This window comes from Salvelinus sp. IW2-2015, linkage group LG23, assembly GCF_002910315.2.
Source record: "Salvelinus sp. IW2-2015 linkage group LG23, ASM291031v2, whole genome shotgun sequence".
Lineage (NCBI taxonomy): Eukaryota > Metazoa > Chordata > Actinopteri > Salmoniformes > Salmonidae > Salvelinus > Salvelinus sp. IW2-2015.
In genome coordinates this window covers 4,878,644-4,901,966 of record NC_036863.1, presented here as the reverse complement: position 1 = coordinate 4,901,966, position 23,323 = coordinate 4,878,644, and the positions used below count along the sequence as shown (strand labels likewise).

Genomic DNA, 23,323 nt, shown 5'->3' with positions numbered 1-23,323 from the left:
TTCTCATTCCTGTCCATCACTCCTTGGCTCCACTCCTTCCCTCTCTCTCCATGGCCTCCACATGCCACTTTCTCTCTCTCTCATGGCCTCCACATGCCACTTTTTCTCTCTCCATGGCCTCCACATGCCACTTTCTCTCTCTCTCCATGGCCTCCACATTCCACTTTCTCTCTCTCTCCATGGCCTCCACATGCCACTTTCCTCTCTCTCTTCCATGGCCTCCACAAGCCACTTTCTCTCTATCCATGGCTCCACATGCCACTTTCTCTTCTCCCATGGCCTCCACATGCCACTTTCTTCTCTCTCCATGGCCTCCACATGCCACTTTCTCTCTCTCTCCATGGCCTCCACATGCCACTTTCTCTCTCTCTCCATGGCCTCCACATGCCACTTTCTCTCTCCTCTCCATGGCCTCCACATGCCTACTTCCAACAGCAGTGGCAGCCAAGAACAAGCACTATACCATGAAGACATCAGCACAGTGCACAACATGCTGCTGTGTTTTTAGAGCTTTTCTATTGTAGAAGAGGGAAAAGTAGAGAAAGCAGTAAGAGGGGAGAAGCAGTTCCATGGCCTCCACATGCCACTTTCTCTCTCTCCATGGCCTCCACATGCCACTTTCTCTCTCTCCATGGCCTCCACATGCCACTTTCTCTCTCTCTCCATGGCCTCCACATGCCACTTTCTCTCTCTCTCCATGGCCTCCACATGCCACTTTCTCTCTCTCTCCATGGCCTCCACATGCCTACTTCCAACAGCAGTGGCAGCCAAGAACAAGCACTATACCATGAAGACATCAGCACAGTGCACAACATGCTGCTGTGTTTTTAGAGCTTTTCTATTGTGAAAGAGGGAAAAAGTAGAGAAAGCAGTAAGAGGGGAGAAGCAGTACAATGAAAGAGGGAGTATAACATTCACTTCCAAACCTACAGTAACCAGACAGGGTTGGTGAGAGAGACCAGTACAGTTACCAGACAGGGTTGGTGAGAGAGACCAGTACAGTAACCAGACAGGGTTGGTGAGAGAGACCAGTACAGTAACCAGACAGGGTTGGTGAGAGAGACCAGTACAGTAACCAGACAGACAGGGTCTGTTACAGGATATCTGTGGCAGGATATCTGTTACAGGATATCTGTTGCAGGATATCTGTGGCAGGATATATGTGGCAGGATATCTGTTGCAGGATATCTGTTACAGGATATGTGGCAGGATATCTGTTGCAGGATATCTGTTGCAGGATATCTGTTGCAGGATATCTGTTACAGGATATCTGTTGCAGGATATCTGTGGGCTATTCAACTAAGAAGCCCATTACAGCTTGCACTTGGGAAAGCTAATGTGCATTAAACCACCCCATTTAGTGTGATGTAGGCCTGTACATGGTAGTGTTCTTCTCTGCACAAAAATCAACAGAGACTTGACTGAAGGTCAGTCGTTATCAGACTTTATTAGTGTCCAGTCACTATTTAGGATTGCTCCTTACAATGTTCCTGAATATTGGTTATGTCCACATTAAAGTCACCCTAAACCTAATTACCATTGGAGTGGAACAGATGTACATAGCGTTACACATCACCTGTTTAACACGTTTTAATATTAGATGGATTCAGTCATAGACCACCACAGGTAGTCATTTCCCGAGCTAACTGTCTCTCCACCCTCCCTCTGTGCAGATGGCTACCCCAGAGAGGAGATAGTATACAAGTGGAAGAGGAGCTCCGTGGAGGTGGGAGACATCCGCTCCTGGAGGCTCTACCAGTTCTCCTTCGTTGGCCTGAGGAATACCAGCGAGATCGTCAGGACTGTGTCAGGTAAGTCTTWCTTTTTCTTTCTCTCWCTTTTTCTCTGTTTCTCTGTCTTTGTCTCTCTCTCTCTGAGCTTCCCTATTCTGAATGTGGTTTACTCAAGGAGGCCCCTCCCCCTTTTCCATAACCCCCCTTCTGCTTTCTGGCACTTGCACACACCCTGGTGAATTAAAAGACTATGTGCCTAATACATAACAGAGGAAAACATATGCATTATGCATGCACACATTTTTGGTTGGATTCCAAAGCAGGAAATGAATTTGTCTCCTGAGGAAAATGGCTCTGCAGTGGAGCTAGTACCAGAGGCTGTTCGGAGTTGAATGTTTATAATGTGTGGTGGTGTGTCAGGAGCCTTGTATGGAAATGCATGAATTTGTTGGGAAGTCACTGTGATATTCTCTGGCCTACAGCCTGACAGGGAGCTTTATCTTTGGCCTGCACACAATATAAGGTCATTAACACATCTGGGTTTGCAAGGGAAGTGGCTGAAGTCTCCTCTAGGGGAAAATAATGTATGTAAAACTAAAGGCCAACATATAAATCACAGTGTTTAATCAGTCAAGAAGATATACTGCCATTTAAGCAGTTATTTCCCCTAACTGGCAGTTACAGAAGAAGTGCTAACCAGAGGAAACATTATCAGTTCCCATTGTCATAAATGTGGCAAGAGTCTTTTTGGCTTCTGGAGGGAGAGCGTGCAAATTAAGAAAGATCTTAAAAAGATACTACTTTTATTTAGGTTATTCGCTTAAATGGATATTGATCGCGCAGAATGGATCTTTGTTGGCTACATTCCATCAGTTTAAGACAATCCCCCTGGCCTAAAGAAACAGAAATTATTCTATCAGATATGCTTTAGTAGAGCAATTATATTGTGAAGGCGATGTTGTTGTCCTGAAAGAAACATAATGTACCATGCATCTATTATTACAAATCCTTTTGATCATTGCTTTGAGATGACCTAGTATGATGATGGCTAGGTTACAGGTGGCAGACATGATGTTACAATGCATTACAGGTATGATGGCTAGTTACAGGTGGCAGACATGATGGTTACAGATAGCATTAACAGGTATATGAGCTAGGTTTACAGAGGTTGACAGACATTGATGGTTACAGATAGCATTACAGCTGATGGTTCCAGATAGCATTACAGGTATGATGGCTAGGTTACAGATGCAAGCATGATGGTTACAGATAGCTTAACAGGTATGATGCGTAGTTACAGATGGTAGGGCATGAGGTTACAGATAGCATTACAAGTATGATGGCTAGGTTACAGATACAGACATGATGGTTACAGATAGCATTACACGTATGATGGCTAGGGTTAGAGATGGCAGACATGATGGTTACAGATAGCATTACACGTATGATGGCTAGGTTACAGATGGCAGCATGATGGTTCCAGATAGCATTACAGGTATGATGGCTAGGTTACAGATGGCAGGCATGATGGTTACATAGCATTACAGGCATGATGGTTCCAGATAGCATTACAGGTATGATGGCTAGGTTACAGATGCAAGGCATGATGGTTCAGATAGCATTACAGGTATGATGGCTAGGTTACAGATGGTAGGCATGATGTTTACAGATAGCATTACAAGTATGATGGCTAGGTTACAGATGACAGACATGATGGTTACAGATAGCATTACACGTATGATGGCTAGGTTAGAGATGGCAGACATGATGGTTACAGATAGCATTACAGGTATGATGGCTAGGTTACAGATGGCATGCATGATGGTTACAGATAGCATTACAGGTATGATGGCTAGGTTACAGATGTAGGCATGATGGTTACAGATAGCATTACACGTATGATGGCTAGGTTACAGATGGCAGACATGATGGTTACAGATAGATTACAGTATGATGGCTAGGTTACAGATGGCAGACATGATGGTTACAGATAGCATTACACGGTATGATGGCTAGGTTACAGATGGCAGACATGATGGTTACAGATAGCATTACACGTATGATGGCTAGGTTACAGATGGCAGACATGATGTGTACAGATATCGATTACAAGGTATGATGGCTAGGTTACAGATGGCAGCATGATGGTTACAATAGCATTACATGTATGATGGCTAGGTTACAGATGTAGGCATGATGGTTACGATAGCATTACACGTATGATGGCTAGGTTACAGATGGCAGCAATGATGATTACAGATAGCATTACAGTATGATGGCTAGGTTACAGATGGCAGTATGATGTTACAGATAGCATACTTATACGTATGATGGCTAGGTTACAAATGGCAGACATGATGGTTACAGATAGCATTACACGTATGATGGCTAGGTTACAGATGTAGGCAGCATGATGGTTACAGATAGCATTACATGTATGTATGGCTAGGTTACAGATGGCAGGCATGATGGTTACAGATAGCATTACACGTATGATGGCTAGGTTTACAGATGGGAGACATGATGGTTACAGATAGCATTGCACGTTATGATGATCCAAATTACTCACTCCCATACAGTCCGTCTAATGCCGTAGCATATTAGCGAACGCTGCATGCCTCGCTGCGTATACTACTTGCACTTTGCTTGTACTACGTCTCGACGTTAAGCCGAATCTTACAGCGTCATTCCGAACTCGTCTCATCGTCCACTCCTGTCTACGCAGTGCGGTTACACACCAGATATCTCGTACGAGCGACGGCACAGAGTGACATGCACTGTCGCAGACTCTACTACAGTCGACCCATGAGGGTCATACCTAGTGAACAGGGTATGAAACATGATATCACACGATGACGCTCAGACTTCATACAGATTGCAGACACTCTCATGTTACAGATGAGTACATATCAAGTAACGCTCTTATACACCATCTTGACTACCATGCAGTAGTCTTGAGCCAGCCTGTCCTTACGGCATAAACCATGATGGGCGCATGACGCGCCATGCGATTTAGCTTGCCTCGATCTATTCTTGTTAGACTACCAGCAAGGCATCATCACGATTATACGTCAAGTCGATCGAATGCCTCCTATGCGGACGATATCACCTCCAACCTCACACATCTCTACGATTCGTCGGTGCGTCCGAGCCGCTCCCAGCACACGCAGCCCACAAAGATATCAGCGATGTTTACCACACGAATACTCAGCGCAGACTTGACAACGTCGCTTCTGACTCTGGCACGGACTGATGCTAACGCACCACTCACGATTACCCATAATAGATCGCAATATCTGAGCCTTGCTCCACCGCACACTGAGGGTTACGTAAGATAGCCATTAACATGTATGATGCTATGTTAACAGATCGGTAGGCATCCCGATGAGTTACAGATAGCCATTTACACGTATGCATGGCTAAGCTTAATCCCACATACGGCACCAGAGCTGTCTATGAGATGAATCTACACATCCCGAGTCATAGTCACATCTACACAACGGTATGCATGGCTAGGTTACAGATTCTGGCAGACATGATGGTTACAACGATAGTCATTACACAGTAATGATGGCTAGGTTACAGATGGCGGCAGGCATGATGGTTTACAGATAGCATTATACGTTGATGGCTAGTGTACAAAGTATACTCCTGCAGAACATGATAACGGCTTATCAGATAAGCATGCCTAATCACACGTGCAAGGAAACGATCTGATTCGGCCTTTACAGTAACTCGGACAAAAGCTAGGCGGAGACTCTCCGCGACGGCCAGACCCGATCGAATTGTTCAACCTGCAGCTCATCATATCCAGACACGTATCTATGATACTACCATAGTACGTACTGTGAATGTGCGCTAGGTACCACAGACTCGGAGTATGAGTCGACTCCGACGGATCCTACACAGGACGTCATCTATGCTACCACACTCGATCAACATGATGTCGCTTATTCGGTTACAGATGGTGGAACATGATGGTTACAGCATAGCATTGCCACGCTATGTATGGCAATAGTTAATAGGATGCGAATGCAATGATGGGTTAGCACACGATAGCGAATTAATCACGCTATTCGATGTCTTAGGTACTTAGTATGGAAGGCCATGCATGGTTACCACAGATAGCATTACACGCACCATAGTGCATGGCGATAGGTTACCAAGATGGCAGAGCAGATGATAACGCATATGCATACCAGCCGCTCACTCTATATGGCTACCCGCGATTACAGTAATCGGCCAGCGGACATGATGGTTACAGGATAAGCATTTTACCATCACGATATGATGGCGCCTAGGTTACAGGATGGCAGCTCTGGCCCCATCGACTGATGGATTCCCCTTAACTCACAATTAGATTACATATCGTCTGACCTGACCCGAGCACGCTACAGTCAACCTACCTCATTACTCACAGTCTTGTATCGCTATCTTGCTGACACAGCATCTGACACTCAAATAGCAGACATGCGATTACTCTATCCAACGCCTTTGACAGATAGCCCTTTCAGTAACGATCGCTCACGCTATTGAGGCTAGTGGTTTTACACAGACTTATCCGGTACCTAGTTCTCCGGATGAATAGACGCTGCTCACCACGCTGATCAGCCATCCTACATTGTGAGTGTGATGGCTGTATACAGAGTGCGAGCGATGGATCACATCGAGTCTTACAGATAGCATTCACATCAATGATGGCTACGAGTTACAGATCCGCGCAGCGGCACAAGCGATAGCATGCTACGTTACAGAGTAAGACTGATTACAGGTGCTTATGTGTCTAGCATTGTAGGTACACGGAACTGCAGCCTATGACCAATCAAACAATTTACTCTGACCGGCATACAACATACGGATTATGCCATGTGTCCGCACCAGCCATTAGCATCGGTCACACCAGCCAGATAACTCATATACAGTGAAACGCATCAATTCGGATGGCTACAAGGTACAGCCCACCCGAACTGCGTACCGCGCATAGCCGCGTTAAACAAGCAGTACTAGCTCATTAGTACGTCACGCCCTGCGTACTGCCATCGGCACCTCTGTTATATAAATGGCCAGACAGAACTACGCCTTCAGCACGCGACCGCGTCAGTCTCTAACTAACCAGGTCTCATCCGAACTGATCTGCTCCTAGCGCCGCCGGTCATCAGGTACTCGTACGGTCATGTGCCAATCGTCTTACAACGAATCCAGCCATTCAATCACGCTATGATCGCCGCCTAGGTTCACAAGATGCCAGACCATTGATGTTACAGATAGTATTTACAGGTATGCACTTGCCTACACGCAGCGTGCTATACTAGCATGGACCAGCACCACTGGATGTATACCAAGATCAGCCACCTTACCAACCGTGATGATGGCCTCACTATAATGCGAACGACGCCACATGCGGCTAATGCCTGATCGACAGAGACTCACGATCCATTCAGCTTACCATGCGAGCTCGTCCTCCATCACGCCCTCCCCAGCTCAGCCTCTCGATGGCATCGCTCGATCGTGGCCTCCACATATATTTCGCGTCATATGGCACCGAAGCTGATGCACATGGTTCCGGTACAAGAGCTGACAGCACACACAAACCCAGATATGTATACTGGCTAGTACATGTATCAGATGCGCTCAGCCATGCAATGCATATAACGCACACAGAAGTAGCCCTTACAGGCCGCGAATGATCGTGCAATACCATGACTAGCATACTCGCTACTCACGGCTATGGCATGCGTCCATAGCTGCTTACAGATGGCAGACATGATGGTTACAGATAGCATATTCTTTAAAAAACTCCATGTAATGATCTGAACTAGTAATGTGGAAGATGTACATACATTCTCGGATGACAACATAACCAACTCCTTTCAGCATATAGCCCTGACCAAGGGGTTATGTTTGAGTTACTATTTTAAGTAGTCAATTTATCATGTAAATTATTGCAATTGTAGATAGTGAAATGTAAGCTGACCTGTTGAAAGTGTAAAGCTGTGTATGGAGAAGATAAACTGAATGGAGTCACACAATCTGTGTCTTTCTGAACTGATGAAACCTGGCACACTTCATCTTCATAGCTATTTCATCAAACTTGAACTTCTCCTCCTGGAACCCAATCAGAGACAGAATGAAATGGTYTGTTTATTTTAGGAGGCAGTTTACAAAGCAGCACTCTATCTGTCTGCCGTGAGCGGCTGCTCCGACAGCTGTTGTCTTTCATAGTCACACAGTAGCTTCTGATCCCAGGGATAACACCAGCTCTGAAGTCAGTCAGTGAAACAGGGAAGATACAACACAAGGTCTTGGAATAACACTCACTGTGTATACAACTGAGAAGGAATTACATTGATTGGAGATAGTAGACTACAGTTAGATTCCTTTAACTTGCAATAGATGCAGGACTAAATCACGTTCTTTCTGTTGTTTTGACTCAAAGGTTAGATAAACAAACAGCTGTTCTGTTACATGACAAGGGAAAGTGGAGCCGCTATTGTAATGGTGCATTGTGGGGCTTGCCTCGGTTTAAGATTCTGAAACACACCATCTGGTGAAAATGTATTCCGAGGGGGCGGAGGAGGGATCATGCCATTGCCCTCTGTATTTTAACTACCGTTTCATCCGTGCTGATATGGAAAATGTTGACTACTTGCCCTCAGAGCACATAGCTTGAGTTATATTTCAAGTTTGGCCAAAAGCACAAAAAGAGAGAATTTAAAGACAACACCACCTGCTCCTCCGCTGTGGTTGTTTGCCTTATAAGGAGGCTGTGTCTGCTTTGATTTGGTGTTCCTCCTCTGGCAACGTCAACAAGCTTAGTCCTTCATTGTGTCGCACCACATCAATGCCCCTCAAGGGCCACACGTCTACCTGCTGAGCCCTATGTCCTCCTCAGTGTCCTGATCCAGCTCCCTGCTGCTGCCCGCTGCTGCTGACAAACCAAGATACTAGCTTAAACCAAGATACTACCTTCTCAGTTTCTTAAGGGCAAGCAGTCTGAGAGTGAGAAACACACCAGAGAGGTGGGTGTGAGAGAGTGAAAACATGAGTGAGAACATGAGGGAGGGAGAAGGAGAGTGGGAGAGAGAAAGAGAGAGACGGATACTAAGATGGCGAAAGCAAATTACTTGAGGGTGTTGTGGATATTCTACACAGGGACACTCAAAGTCAATCTTAAATTAATAATAGTTTATTATCAGTTAACTGGGGAGGTTCTAACATACTTGATACCCCATAGTGAACGTCTGTCAGGAGTTCTCTCGGGGGCAGTCCCGTTAGTTCCCTTATAGACTGGTTATAGACACTTTTACCAGGCACAAGCAGGGACCAAGGATTGTTTATGACGCCAAATACTTTTTCTTCACAAAGTAACATTTCCTTCACACGGGTCTGATAGTTAGTTGTGAGTCGGACTATGTTTTTTATTCCATGTGATTTGTTCCCGCCAAACACAGACCTTAGTTTGTGGGCATTTGAGTTAATCATCAGCATTATTGCAAAAGACCTCCCCACATTCATTAGTTTCCTTCTGAGCGCATGAACAGAATAAATTAATTGTAAAAGCATTGTTTAAACAGAGCACGGTTTAGGGCTATCGTCTCAAGCGTAAAAAGAGTCAATTGCATTCTCCATGTTTCATTCTCCATGTTTCAATTTCCATTTTCCACATTTCCACTCTCTCTTTAAGATGAGTCATAGTATTGATTTTAAGCAGAGTAACTGATGGTTAATTTTTAATTTATTTGTGTTTTGTGTTTTTGGGGCGAGTGCTATTCTTAGAAGGACCTTCTAGCTGCTGTGGYGTGCAGCTCTCTTGTCTGTGTGATTTAGCTGCAGTGGAGAAAGCCTCGGATACATCAGCGGCCTACCCACAGATGAGCCATTGACAGGGGAAGTCTGGAGGCATTGTGGATGACAGGAAGTGGCCGGGGTGAGGGACTAGCACAGCACTCAGGACACGCGCCACCAGCCCACTGACCCGCCAGCCCACCATCCTCACACAGYGGTGTGTCATTGTGCTCTCTGTAGCCCTTCAGTCCTGCACATGGGGGCCAGCAAATAAACAATGAAAACCAACCACAGCTGGTTGACCCGTCCTAGGGGTACAGTAGTGACATTACACTGAGCACTGACCAATTTATCTCCAGMAAATTCCCTTTTATATGGTCTACATTCATTCAACTCTAATGAATGGGGGGTCTTATAGCGGTGTATTATGGGGTTTATTTTCTTAATCTCAGAATTCTTGGATGTTTTTTTGTTGTTATATTATTGCTGGACATCCTCTATACAAGCTCCTAATAGATGGATGGACGGAAGGCTTTGGTTCCATCAGCGTGCGTTAGTTGTACTGTACTCTAATACCAACACAGGATATTTTCTGAGGCAATCCACTTAGGTTGAAGAGACAAACACTGTGGCAAAGTAGTGGCTGTGTGGCGGGAGGTTTGGGAATCATCCCAGGGACACCTTGGTGGCAAAGTAGTGACTGTGTGGCAGGAGGTTTGGGAATCATCCCAGGGACACCTTGGTGGCAAAGTAGTGACTGTGTGGCAGGAGGTTTGGGAATCATCCCAGGGACACCCCTGGTGGCAAAGTAGTGACTGTGGCGAGAGGTTTATGGGAGATCCATCCCACAGGGACACATTGGTTGGAAAAGTGGACTGCTTGGGCGTGGCAGGAGGTTTGGGAATCATCCCAAGGGGCACCGTTGGTGGCAAAGTAGTGACTGTGTGGCGGGAGGTTGGGAATCATCCCAGGGCACCTTGGTGGCAAAGTAGTGACTGTGTGGCTGGGAGGTTTTGGGAATCATCCCAGGGACACCTTGGTGCAAAGTAGTGACTGTGTGGCGAGAGGTTTGGGAAATCATCCCAGGGACACTTGTGGCAAAGTAGTGACTGTTGTGGCGAGAGGTTGGGAATCATCCAGGGACAACCTTGGTGGCAAAGTAGTGACTGTGTGGCGGGAGGTTTGGGAATCATCAGGGCACCTTGGTGGCAAAGTAGTGACTGTGTGGGCAGGAAGGTTTGGGAATCATCCCAGGGACACCTTGGTGGCAAAGTAGTGACTGTGTGGGCGAGTAGAACATCCCCCCGGTCTCTGTGGACTGTTACTCAGCATGGTGTTCAGCAGTTGTGGCCTGTGTGGTCGCGGGAGGTTTGGGAATCATCCCAGGGACACATTTGGTGGCAAAGTAGTGACTGTGTGGCGGGAGGTTTGGGAATCATCCCAGGGACCTTGGTGGAAAGTAGTGACTGTTGGCAGGAGGTTTGGGAATCATCCGGGACACCTTGGTGGCAAAGTAGTGACTGTGTGGCGGGAGGTTTGGGAATCATCCCAGGGACACCTTGGTGGCAAAGTAGTGACTGTGTGGCGGGAGGTTTGGGAATCATCCCAGGGACACCTTGGTGGCAAAGTAGTGACTGTGTGGCGGGAGGTTTGGGAATCATCCCAGGACACCTTGGTGGCAAGTAGTGACTGTGTGGCGGGAGGTTTGGGAATCATCCCAGGGACACCTTGTGGCAAAGTAGTGACTGTTGGCGGAGGTTTGGGAATCATCCCAGGGACACCTTGGTGGCAAGTAGTGACTGTGTGGCGGGAGGTTTGGGAATCATCCCAGGGACACCTTGGTAAAAGTCTTGCAACAGGTTCGATAGAAGTAGCAGATTCAGGAGAGATGGACTGTTTTAGAAGATCACCAAGAAGATACATTCACAGGGCAGATTGAGCTGGGTGAATGGAATATGATGTCTAGTTAATAGAAAGTGGATTGACACGAAGTAGAATAGAAAAACTGAACAATGTTCATACGGTCTTTTATTGCTGCTTACAGATATTCAATGTGTAACACAAGTGAGTAGACTTGTAGATTCTACACTATTTGGTGTTCGCCTGTCCAGATAAAACTGTGATTCAGTAATAATGCGTTTATCACATTTATCAAGTGCTTTTTATCTGATCTCTACGTACCTCTCAGTTTGTGTGAAAGGGTTAGAAAGGCTACACACGGTATATATCAATTTACCACGGTGGTGCGGCTGTGTTCCCATAGTAGGAACTGGTCTCTGACCATGACTTCCTCCTGGGTCATGCCAGTGATGAGCAGAGCAGAGAGGTGGGAATGGAGGCTGTGAGTCAGGCACAATCCCCTGTGCTGAGTTAAAATACCAACACCCTGTGTTGAGTTAAAATACCAATCCCATGTGTTGAGTTAAAATACCAATCCACTGTGTTGAGTTAAAATACCAATCCACTGTGTTGAGTTAAAATACCAATCCCCTGTGTTGAGTTAAAATACCAATCCCCTGTGCTGAGTTAAAATACCAACACCCTGTGCTGAGTTAAAATACCAATCCCCTGTGCTGAGTTAAAATACAAATCCCCTGTGCTGAGTTAAAATCCAATCCTCTGTGCTGAGTTGAATACCAATCCCCTGTGTTGAGTTAAATACCAATCCCCTGTGTTGAGTTAAAATACAATCCCCTGTGCTGAGTTAAAATACAAATCCCCTGTGCTGAGTTAAATACACAATCCACCGTGCTGAGTTGAAATACCAATCCTGTGCTGAGTTGAAATACCAATCCCCTGTGCTGAGTTAAAATACCAACCCCTGTGCTGAGTTAAAATACAATCCCCTGTGCTGAGTTAAATCCAACCCCTGTGCTGAGTTAAAATACCAAATCCCCTGTGCTGAGTTAAAATACCAATCCCCTGTGCTGAGTTAAAATACAATCCGGTGCGAGTTAAAATACCAACCCTTTGCTGAGTTAAAATTCCAAACAACCTGTTTTTCTCCCATCACCATCCAGCCTGAGACAGACTAGTAAGTCCGTAATTATCACCTGGACACAGATGCTGCTGTATGAGCCAAAGAAAAATATTTGCTTTGGGAAAATAACTGTTCTTTTCCTCCCCATTGACTACCACCTGCATATTAAAGAGCTCTTGTGGGCCCCAGATAGGAAGATAGAAAGAAACCGGGGGAGAGGTGGGAATAGAGAGAAACATGAGTGGCGAGGGGGGTAGAGAGAAACCTGTAGTTGAAACAGGAGAGCTGTGGGATAGAGAGAAACCGGGGAGAGGGATAGAAAGAAAGCAGGGGAGAGGGGATACGAGGAAACATGTAGTGAAACAGGGAGATGTGGGATAGAGAAGAAACCGGGGGAGAGGGGGATAGGAAAGAAACACGAGAGGGGGATTAGAGAGAAACGGAGTGAAACAGGGAGATGTGGGATAGAGAGAAACCGGGGGAGAGGCGGGGAGAGAGAAACAGGGAGTGAAAACAGGGAGAAATGTGGGAAATAGCAGAGAAACCGGGGGAGAGGCGGGGAGAGAGAAACAGGGAGTGAAACAGGGAGATGTGGGAGAGAGAGAAACAGGGAGTGAAACAGGGAGATRWGGGRTAGAGAGAAACAGGCAAATAGATGGCAGGATAAACAGAAAAAGAGAGATGAAAATAGACCACAACATCCCAGCATCCCAAAGTCTCACAACAGCTCCTAAACCAGAGCCAGAGAACATGAAGCCCTACTGTACAATCACAGTAACGGTTGGAATTCTAAACAGGGATTTGAATTTGCTAAGACTTTCCACTTATTCTCTCCCTCATTTGATGGAGTGTAACCACAGCATCCTGCCTCGGTGCGCGTCAGATAAATAAACTAGGAYACAGGAATACATTGAGCAGAAATGAAATCAACCCATTTGTGAGTGTGGGACATTGTAAGGCTGCTTGACAGTTGTTATTTCTTGGCACAGGATGGAGGCAGCGAAGTGAGGTATAGTGTATAAACAGGCTGGGCTGTCAGGGAGCTGCCGGTTGGCCGGCTCCCCAGTGTCTGCTGGTGCACCCGGCAAGGGAAGGCCGTCACGCTGACACATCCTGGCATATCATTATCTGAGCTGAGAGGGCTGGGAGGGCTGCACTGGGGGCCGTCAGGGGGCTAGACCAGCTCAGCCAGCACACACTTTAATATCAGTTAATAGCCTTCCGTCCACTCCCAACAGAGACAGCACAGCAGCTAGCCCAGTATCGGGCATTGAGTTTTGAGCTGCAGGAAGCAGTGCAGACTCAATGCCACTCTGAGGAGCAGTAGGTGGGAGGAGAGGAGAGTCGTGGAGATCATGATCAAATTATCCAGCCATGTAAAGTCTTCCCTGAGAGCACAGTGAATAGTAAATGGGTATCGTGGCTCACTTCTCCAGCCATTACTGCTCTCAGCCACAATTGGACTGACTGTACTGGACCGTCTCCAAGCTAATAACCAAGGAAACGAGGAGGAGAGAGGAGACTTGTTGCTCGCTGGTTACAGTAGTTTCTGATAATAGTTTATTGTTTACTACAACAGAAGGTGTTATAGTGTGTAATCTCTTCATGGAAACCTGAGCTAGTTATCATATTTCTGTGACTTTACATTAGATGTCAGATCACTGCAGGCGATAAGACGATCACCTTGCTTTCACACATGGTAAATCGGGCACTATCCATGAATCTCTGTGATATAAGGCCGCTGCTACATCTTTGCTTTCGTGTAAGCAATTTTGCACCTTTCTCGTGTCCACATTAAATGTGAAATATTCTCCGTTTGTAGTAACCCCTCACAAAATCACTCTTGAGCTTATTACTTTGCAAGTAAAATGGATCCCTGCCTAGAGAAAAGATTGCTATGACAACCCGACCATTCTCTCTAGCACACATCGCTCTCTGTCTGTCTGTCTGTCTGTCTGTCTGTCTGTCTGTCTGTCTGTCTGTCTGTCTGTCTGTCTGTCTGYCTGTCTGTCTGTCTGTCCGTCCGTCCGTCCGTCCGTCCGTCCGTCTGTCTGCCTGCCTATGCATGTCCAGTACAGTATGAGTATGATTGAACTGACCCCTGCCTTGTGTTTTAATTGAAAGCCTACCCTAATGCACTGCGTGCTGCATACCTCTGGGCTACAGTAATGGTGCATCTCCTTGCTGCCGCCAACCACAGCATTGGCTTGCCTTCACTAATTAGATCTTGTCTTTTTGAATTTTAGATTATCATATTTTTCCCAGCACATCCGGGATTAGAGTTTGCTCATCAGCACTCTTGTTGTTCTGTGAGGAGAATTAGTCTCTCCCTAAACCAGTTCAAATGGGTAGCGAGCAGAGGAAGATAAGGAAATAAATATATTAGATATGGGGACTGGACTAGGAGTAAAACAATTCTGATCTGGGTGATTACGTAAGAGGTGTGAATTTCATCTCTCAGGATATGAATAAGAAATACTGTACCCTCCTAAAGGGTTCTTCAGCTGTTCAAATAAGATAACCCTTTTTGGTTCCAGTTAAAACGTTTTTCTGGTCARGGTAGAACCCTTTTGGGTTCAACATGGATCCCAAAAGGGTTCTACCCAGAACCAAAAAGGCTTCTTCAAAGGGTTYTCCTATGGGACAGCCAAAGAACCCTTTTAGGTTCTAGATAGCACCTTCTTATTCTAAGAGTGTGGCCACATTTTTTGAGTAACCTGGAACGTAACTGTAGAGGGAGACTGAATGTCACTGAATTCAAATTACATTTGCTGTGTTGATGTGAACATCAAAACTACAATATAACAACAACAAAAAAATTAAATACATGAGAATGGGGAGATCCTTTATTCAGGTCTACAGTAAACTGTGTGTAAACATGATGTAATCCCAACCTGCCGTATTCTAAAATAATCTACTGTGCCAATTTKCGTTTTAATATTTTGCACTGTCGAAATATCACCCACTGGCTGTCTTCCACAAGAGGCCTTTCTACYGACACCACGAGAAAGATGCCAGTAGAAAGGCCTCTTTAGTGTCCTAAGTTTTAATAACTGTGACCTTAATTGCCTACCGTCTGTAAGCTGTTAGTGTCTTAACAACCGTTCCACAGGTGCATGTTCATTAATTGTTTATGGTTCATTGAACAAGCATGGGAAACAGTGTTTAAACCCTTTACAATGAAGATCTGTGACGTTATTTGGATATTTATGAATTATCTTTGAAAGACAGGGTCCTGAAAAAGGGATGTTTATTTTTTTGCTGAGTTTATATACAGTTTGAAGTCAGAGGTTTTACATTCACCTAGCCAAATACCGTTTTAAACTCAGTTTTTCACAATTCCCCTGACATGTTAGTCTAGAAAAAAATGCCCTGTCTTAGGTTCAGTTAGGATGATCACTTTATTTTAAGAATGTGAAATGTCAGAATAATAGTAGAGAGAATGATTTATTTCAGCTTTTATTCCTTTCATCACATTCCCAGTGGATCAGAAGTTTACATACACTCAATTAGTATTTTTTGGTAGCGTTGCCTTTAAATTGTTTAACTTGGGTCAAAAGTTTTCAGGTAGCCTTCCACAAGCTTCCCACAATAAGTTGGAGTGAATTTTGGCTCAAGTTGATTTTAATTAAGAAATCTGTTCCCAAAGTATTTCCCACGGATATTAGAGAGGACATGCTGGTAGATATATAAATGTAAGCAAGGTTTGAAATGATTCCGTTTTAGTCAAACATTACATCTGTTTAGGCTTCTTGCGGGTCCAATTTGCTTTGTACCAAATGATTTGTAATTATGTTCTTGGCCCCGACCAACCGCTCAAGAAACAAATCGGCCCGCGTCTGAATGTTGTTGATGATCCCTGTTACAGTATGTTCAGACCTGAGAACCAGGGTTGGGAAACCACCCCCTCTTATAGCTGGTCCCACAGCTGATACGTGCTCACCACCCCCTCTTATAGCTGGTCCCACAGTGATAGTGCTCACCACCCCCCTTATAGCTGGCCCACAGTGATAGTGCTCACCACCCCCCTCTTATAGCTGGTCCCACAGTGATAGTTCTCACCACCCCCTCTTATAGCTGGTCCCACAGTGATAGTGCTCACCACCCCTCTTATAGCTTGGTCCCACAGTGATAGTGCTCACCACCCCTCTTATAGTGGTCCCACAGTGATAGTGCTCACCACCCCCTCTTATAGCTGGTCCCACAGTGATAGTGCTCACCACCCCCTCTTATAGCTGGTCCCCAGTGATAGTGCTCACCACCCCCTCTTATAGTGGTCCCACAGTGATAGTGCTCACCACCCCCTCTTATAGCTGGTCCCACAGTGATAGTGCTCACCACCCCCTCTTATAGCTGGTCCACAGTGATAGTGCTCACCAACCCCCCTCTTATAGCTGGTCCCACAGTGATAGTGCTCACCACCCCCTCTTATAGCTGGTCGACAGTGATAGTTTCTCACCACCCCCTCTTATAGCTTGGTCACAGTGATAGTGCTCACCACCCCCTCTTATAGCTGGTCCCACAGTGATAGTGCTCACCACCCCTCTTAAGCTGGTCCACAGTGATAGTGCTCACCACCCCCTCTTATAGCTGGTCCCACAGTGATAGTGCTCCCACCCCCTCTTATAGATGGTCCACAGTGATAGTGCTCACCACCCCCTCTTATAAGGGCCCCACAGTGATAGTGCTCACCACCCCCTCTTATAGCTGGCCCACAGTGATAGTGCTCACCACCCCCTCTTATAGCTGGTCCCACAGTGATAGTGCTCACCACCCCCTCTTATAGCTGGTCCCACAGTGATAGTGCTCACCACCCCCTCTTATAGCTGGCCCAACACAGTGATAGTGCTCACCACCCCTCTTATAGCTGGTCCCACAGTGATAGTGCTCACCACCCCCTCTTATAGCTGGTCTCACAGTGATAGTGCTCACCACCCCCTCTTATAGCTGGTCCCACAGTGATAGTGCTCACCACCCCCTCTTTTAGCTGGCCCCACAGTGATAGTGCTCACCACCCCCTCTTTAAGCTGGTCCCACAGTGATAGTGCTCACCACCCCCTCTTATAGCTGGCCCAACAGTGATAGTGCTACCACCCCATCTTATAAGCTGGTCCCACAGTGATAGTGCTCACCACCCCATCTTATAGCTGTCCCAAAGTGATAGTGCTCACCACCCCCTCTTATAGCTGGTCCCATAGTGATAAGTGCTCACCACCCCCTATTATAGCTGGCCCCACAGTGATAGTGCTCACCACCCCCTCTTATAGCTGGTCCCACAGTGATAGTGCTCACCACCCCCTCTTAAGCTGGCCCAACAGTGATAGTGCTCACCACCCCCCTCTTATAGCTGGCCCAACAGTGATAGTGCTCACCACCCCCTATTATGGCTGGCCCAAACAGTGATAGTGCTCACCACCCCCTCTTATAGCTGGCCCAACAGTGATAGTGCTCACCACCCCCTCTTATAGCTGGCCCCACAGTGATAGTGCTCACTACCCCCTCTTTATAGATGGTCCCAACAGTGATAGTGCTCCACCCACCCCCTCTTATAAGCTGGCCCACAGTATAGTGCTCACCACCCCCTCTTATAGCTGCCCCCACAGTGATAGTGCTCACCACCCCCTCTTATAGCTGGGGCCCACAGTGATAGTGCTCACTACCCCCTCTTATAGCTGGCCCCACAGTGATAGTGCTCACCACCCCCTCTTATAGCTGGCCCAACAGTGATAGTGCTCACCACCCCCTCTTATAGCTGGCCCCACAGTGATAGTGCTCACCACCCCCTCTTATAGCTGGTACCACAGTGATAGCGCTCACCACCCCCTCTTATAGCTGGCCCACAGTGATAGTCCTCACCACCCCCTCTTATAGCTGGTCCCACAGTGATAAAGCTCACCACCCCCTCTTATAGCTGGCCCAACAGTGATAGTGCTCACCACCCCTCTTATAGCTAGCCCAACAGTTGATAGTGCTCACCACCCCCTCTTATAGCTGGTCCCACAGTGATAGTGCTCACCACCCCCTCTTTATAGCTGGCCCCACAGTGATAGTGCTCACCACCCCCTCTTATAGCTGGTCCCACATGATAGTTCTCACCACCCCCTCTCTTATAGCTGGCCCCACAGTGATAGTGCTTACCATCCCTTCTATATAGGACTGCTTTGGTGGCTTGGCATAACGTCTTCTCTGCCATCCTGTCAGCAGATGCCTATGACCATAGGACGGCCAGCATGTGCCGCAGGTCCCAGCCTGTTTGTCTCCATCATGCCAGTTTACAGATGTCTGTCTCAATCCCAGGGGATGAGAGAGAGATTCTCCTGTGGCAGCAGCTCTTCTCCTGATCTGAAACCCAACCTGGGATTACCATATCTCTTCTCATGAAAGCAGTCGCCTCTGGCAATATGCAGCCACCAACATTACTGGGAGTGATGTTTCAGCATTTCCTCCGTCCATCCAAAGAAAACAAAAATCATCTAAAAATGGAAAATGGAACTGCTTATTTACCACTGTAGTCTTGTTGCAGTGGGATCTGGAATGGTAGGAGCATGGGCAGAGTGAGGCCTGTGTTATGTGCATAATTCTATCCAGCGGTCCCAGAGGTTTTAACAGTGTGCTCTGATGAATGATCTTCCCTGCCAAGTTATTATTGCGTTCCATAACTCTTTACAGGAGAATATTACATTTGTGAGGTTTCTTACTAAATTTCCTGCTTCAGGAAAATATGCAGCTATATTAATAAAAATACACAAAACAATACCTCAATATAAACAATGAGTTCGATTTTGAGTCGTTGTTTAGTCTAAGTGGTGGATTTGTCACAGAATTCAAAAATGTTCAGCTTTTCAGAAAACAKCAGAACACAGCAGRACATCTCAYACCAATAGCSCACCAGTTGAAATKATTCTGTTTTAGTCAAACATTATRTCTGTTTAGATAGAGGGAGAAATATTTCAACCCAGATAGACTAATTGAATCCAAGATCTGTCTCAACCTGAATAGAGAAAAGGGTCCATATTCATTGGTATGACCCAACCAAACCCATTGAGCCCATTTCCAACCATCTTTAATGTTCCTGGATAAGAGCTTTGTATTTYCTCATGTCAAAGAGAAGTAAAGTAAATGTATAGATATATTAGGTATAGGCCCCACTAAGGAGTTGCCTGGTTGTGAGAAGGAAGCGTTGTTTCATGCATTCACACRGTGTGATGATTAAAGCAGGACTTTCTACACCTACGTCATGTGTTCCATTATCTTGTGGGTTGACAGATGAGATCTCCTGGAAGAGAGAGGAGCTTTGAGGTGTGTGTGTGCGCACACATGCGCTGGCCTCTCATTAGGGAGAAGCAAGCAGGGCCCTTTGATGTCCTGAAGCGCACAGAGAAATCCGTTGGGACAAGCCGACTACTTCACCCACTGAAGCTCTGTAGATTCTGGGGAAGGAGAGAGAGACAGGGAGACGTATGCAGTACATGCCAAGGACCCGATATTACATTTCACTAAATCATTTGGGAGGGATATTTTTTGTTTGTATATTTCTGATAACAGAATAGAACAGGTCAGAGCCAGAGGAATGGTGATGGTTGGGCCCATTTGTAATGCTGATATATAGCAAAGCCTGGAATGGTGACTGGTTGGCCATGATATGTGATAATAGCGAGAGCCTGGAATGGTGACTGGTTGGCCATGATAATGTGATAATAGCAGAGCCTGGATGGTGACTGGTTGGCTGATGATAATGTGATAATAGCAGAGCCTAGGAATGGTGACTGGTGGCACTGAAATGTGATAATAGCAGAGCCAGGATGGGACTGGTTGGCCATGATAATGTATAATAGCAGAACCAGAATGGTGACTGGTTGGCATGATAATGTGAATAATAGCAGAGCAGGAATGGTGATGGTTGGCCATTTATAATGTGATAATAGCAGAGCCAGGATGGTGATGGTTGCCATGATAATGTGATATCTAGAGCCAGGAATGGTGACTGGTTGGCATGATAATGTGATAATAGTAGAGCGGGAATGGTGACTGGTTGGGCCATGATAATGTGATAATAGTAGAGCGGAATGGTGACTGGTTGGCCATGATAATGTGATAATAGTAGAGCAGGATGGGACTGGTTGGGCCATGATAATGTGATAATAGTAGAGCCTAGGAATGGTGACTGGTTGGCTGATAATGTGATAATAGAGAGCTGGAATGGTGACTGGTGGGCCATGATAATGTGATAATAGTAGAGCCAGGAATGGGACTGGTTGGCCATGATAATGTGATAATAGTAGAGCCGGAAGGTGCTGGTGGGTCATGATAATGTTGATAATAGTAGAGCCGGAATGGTGGCTGTTGGCCATGATAATGTGGATAATAGTAGAGCTGGAATGGGACTGGTGGGCCATGATAATGTGATAATAGTAGAGCCTAGGAATGGTGGACTGGTGGGCCCATGATATGTGATAATAGTAGAGCGAGAAGGGGACTGGTGGCCATGATAATGTGATATATAGTAGAGCCAGGAGGGACTGTGGGCCATGATAATGTGATAATAGTAGCACCGGAGACTGGTGGGCCATGATAATGTGATAATAGTAGAGCCAGGAAGGGGACTGGTGGGCATGATAATGTGATAATAGAGAAGCCGGAAGGGGTGGTGGCCATGATAAGTTGATAATAGTAGAGCAGGAAGGGGACTGGTGGGCATGATAATGTGATAATAGTAAGAGCCATGGAAGGGGACTGGTGGGCCATGATAATGTGATAATAGTAGAGCAGGAAGGGACTGGTGGCCATGATAATGTGATTAATAGTAGAGCCAGGAAGGGGACTGGTGGCCATGATAATGTGATAATGTAGAGCCGGGAAGGGGACTGGTGGCCATGATAATGTGATAATGTAGAGCCAGGAAGGGGACTGGTGGGCCATGATATGTGATAATATAGAGCCGGAAGGGACTGTGGGCCATGATATGTGATAATAGTAGGACAGGAAGGGACTGGTGGGCCTGATAATGTGATATAGTAGAGCCAGGAAGGGACTGGTGGCCATGATAATGTGATAATCAGTAAGAGCAGGAAGGGGACTGGTGGGCCATGATAATGTGTAATAGTAGAGCCAGGAAGGGGACTGGTGGGCCTGATAATGTGGATAATAGTAGAGCCAGGAAGGGGACTGGTGGGCATGATAATGTGATTATATAGTGAGAGCCGGATGGGGACTGGTGGGCCATGATAGATTGTATAAATAGTAGAGGCCCGGAAGGGACTTGGTGCCATGATAATGTGATAATAGTAGAGCCGGGAAGGGGACTGGTGGGCCATGATAATGTGATAATAGTAGAACCAGGAAGGGACTGTGGCCATGAAAGTGTGATAGAGCGCACAGGAAGGGGACTGGTGGGACATGATAATGTGATAATAGTAGAGCCAGGAAGGGGACTGGTGGGCCATGATAATGTGATAATAGTAGAGCCATGGAAGGGGATGGTGGGCCATGATAATGTGATAATAGTAGAGCCAGGAAGGGACTGGTGGGCCATGATAATGTGATAATAGTAGAGCCAGGAAGGGGACTGGTGGGCATGATAATGTGATAATAGTAGAGCCGGAAGGGGACTGGGTGGCCATGATAAGTGATAATAGTAGAGCAGGGAGGGGGTGGTGGGCCATGATATGTGATAATAGTAGAGACAGGAAGGGGACTGGTGGGCTAGATAATGTGATAATAGTAGAGCCAGGAGGGGACTGGTGGCCATGATAATGTGATAATACCGTAGAGCCAGGAGGGACTGTGGGCGATTATTGTGATAATAGTAGAGCCAGGAAGGGGCTGGTGGCCATGTAATGTGATAGTAGAGCGGAAGGGGATGGTGGGTCATGATAATGTGATAATAGTAGAGCGGAAGGGACTGGTGGGCCATGATATGTGATAATAGTAGAGCCAGGGAAGGGGACTGGTGGGTCATATAATTTGATAATAAGTAAGCCAGGCAGGTGGACTGGTGGGCCCATGATATGTGATAATGTCAGAAGACAGATCGGATTGTGAGTCCCTGCGTCCCGCTTGCCCCTACAGCTATCCTCTGTCAGTTTCTCCATGCTCTGCTCCCTCTTCCGCTCTCACTTTTCATTTATACTGGCAACCATCCCTCTGTTACTATTATCACAGTTTCAGTGGCCACCAGTCCCTTTCGTGGTCTACTATTAATCACATTATCATGGCTCCACTCAGTCCTTCCCTGGCTCTAACTATTATCAATTTCATGGCCACAGTCCCCTTCCCGGCTCTAACTATATCCATTATCATGGCCCAACCAGTTCCCTTCTGGGCTCACTACTTTATTATGCCACATTATCATCGGCCCACACAGTCCTTCTGGCTCTACTATATCTACATTATAATGGCCACAGTTCCTTATTGTCCCGCAAATCGCGCTTCTATCATTCACTGATCATGCGCCAGCCAGTTTCCCTTCCGGCTCTACTATTATACATTATCATGGCCCACCACAAGCCTTCCCCGCGGCTTCTGATATTATGCAAGAGTAGATTATATGGCCACAGACCACGCAGTCTTTAATCGCTCACTGGCTCTGTTACTATTGACACGACCTTATCATGGCCCCACAGTCCCCTTTGCCTGGCTGGCTCTACTTGAAACTTCATCACACTGCGATTATCATGGCCGTCACAACCACCCAAGAGACGAGATCCCCTTCTCTCGGCTCCTAAGAGACTAGTTTAATGGCCACATTATCTATGGCCCAAGTACTCACGGCATCCCCTCGCCTGGCTCCTAAAACTATTATCAAAATTTATCATTGGCCACTCAG

The 23,323-nt window shown here is 46.3% G+C and overlaps 1 protein-coding gene across 3 annotated transcripts in view; it reads left to right on the top strand.

Moving 5' to 3' along the window:
• The window catches only part of LOC111950790 (gamma-aminobutyric acid receptor subunit gamma-2), a 94,638-nt gene that overhangs the window by 34,959 nt on the left and 36,356 nt on the right, over positions 1–23,323 (top strand). For all 3 annotated transcript variants that reach the window (XM_023968673.2, XM_070434315.1, XM_070434314.1), the window contains one exon: positions 1,674–1,811. In XM_023968673.2, the coding sequence (XP_023824441.1) occupies positions 1,674–1,811 (138 nt within the window). The remainder of the gene's footprint in view (positions 1–1,673; positions 1,812–23,323) is intronic.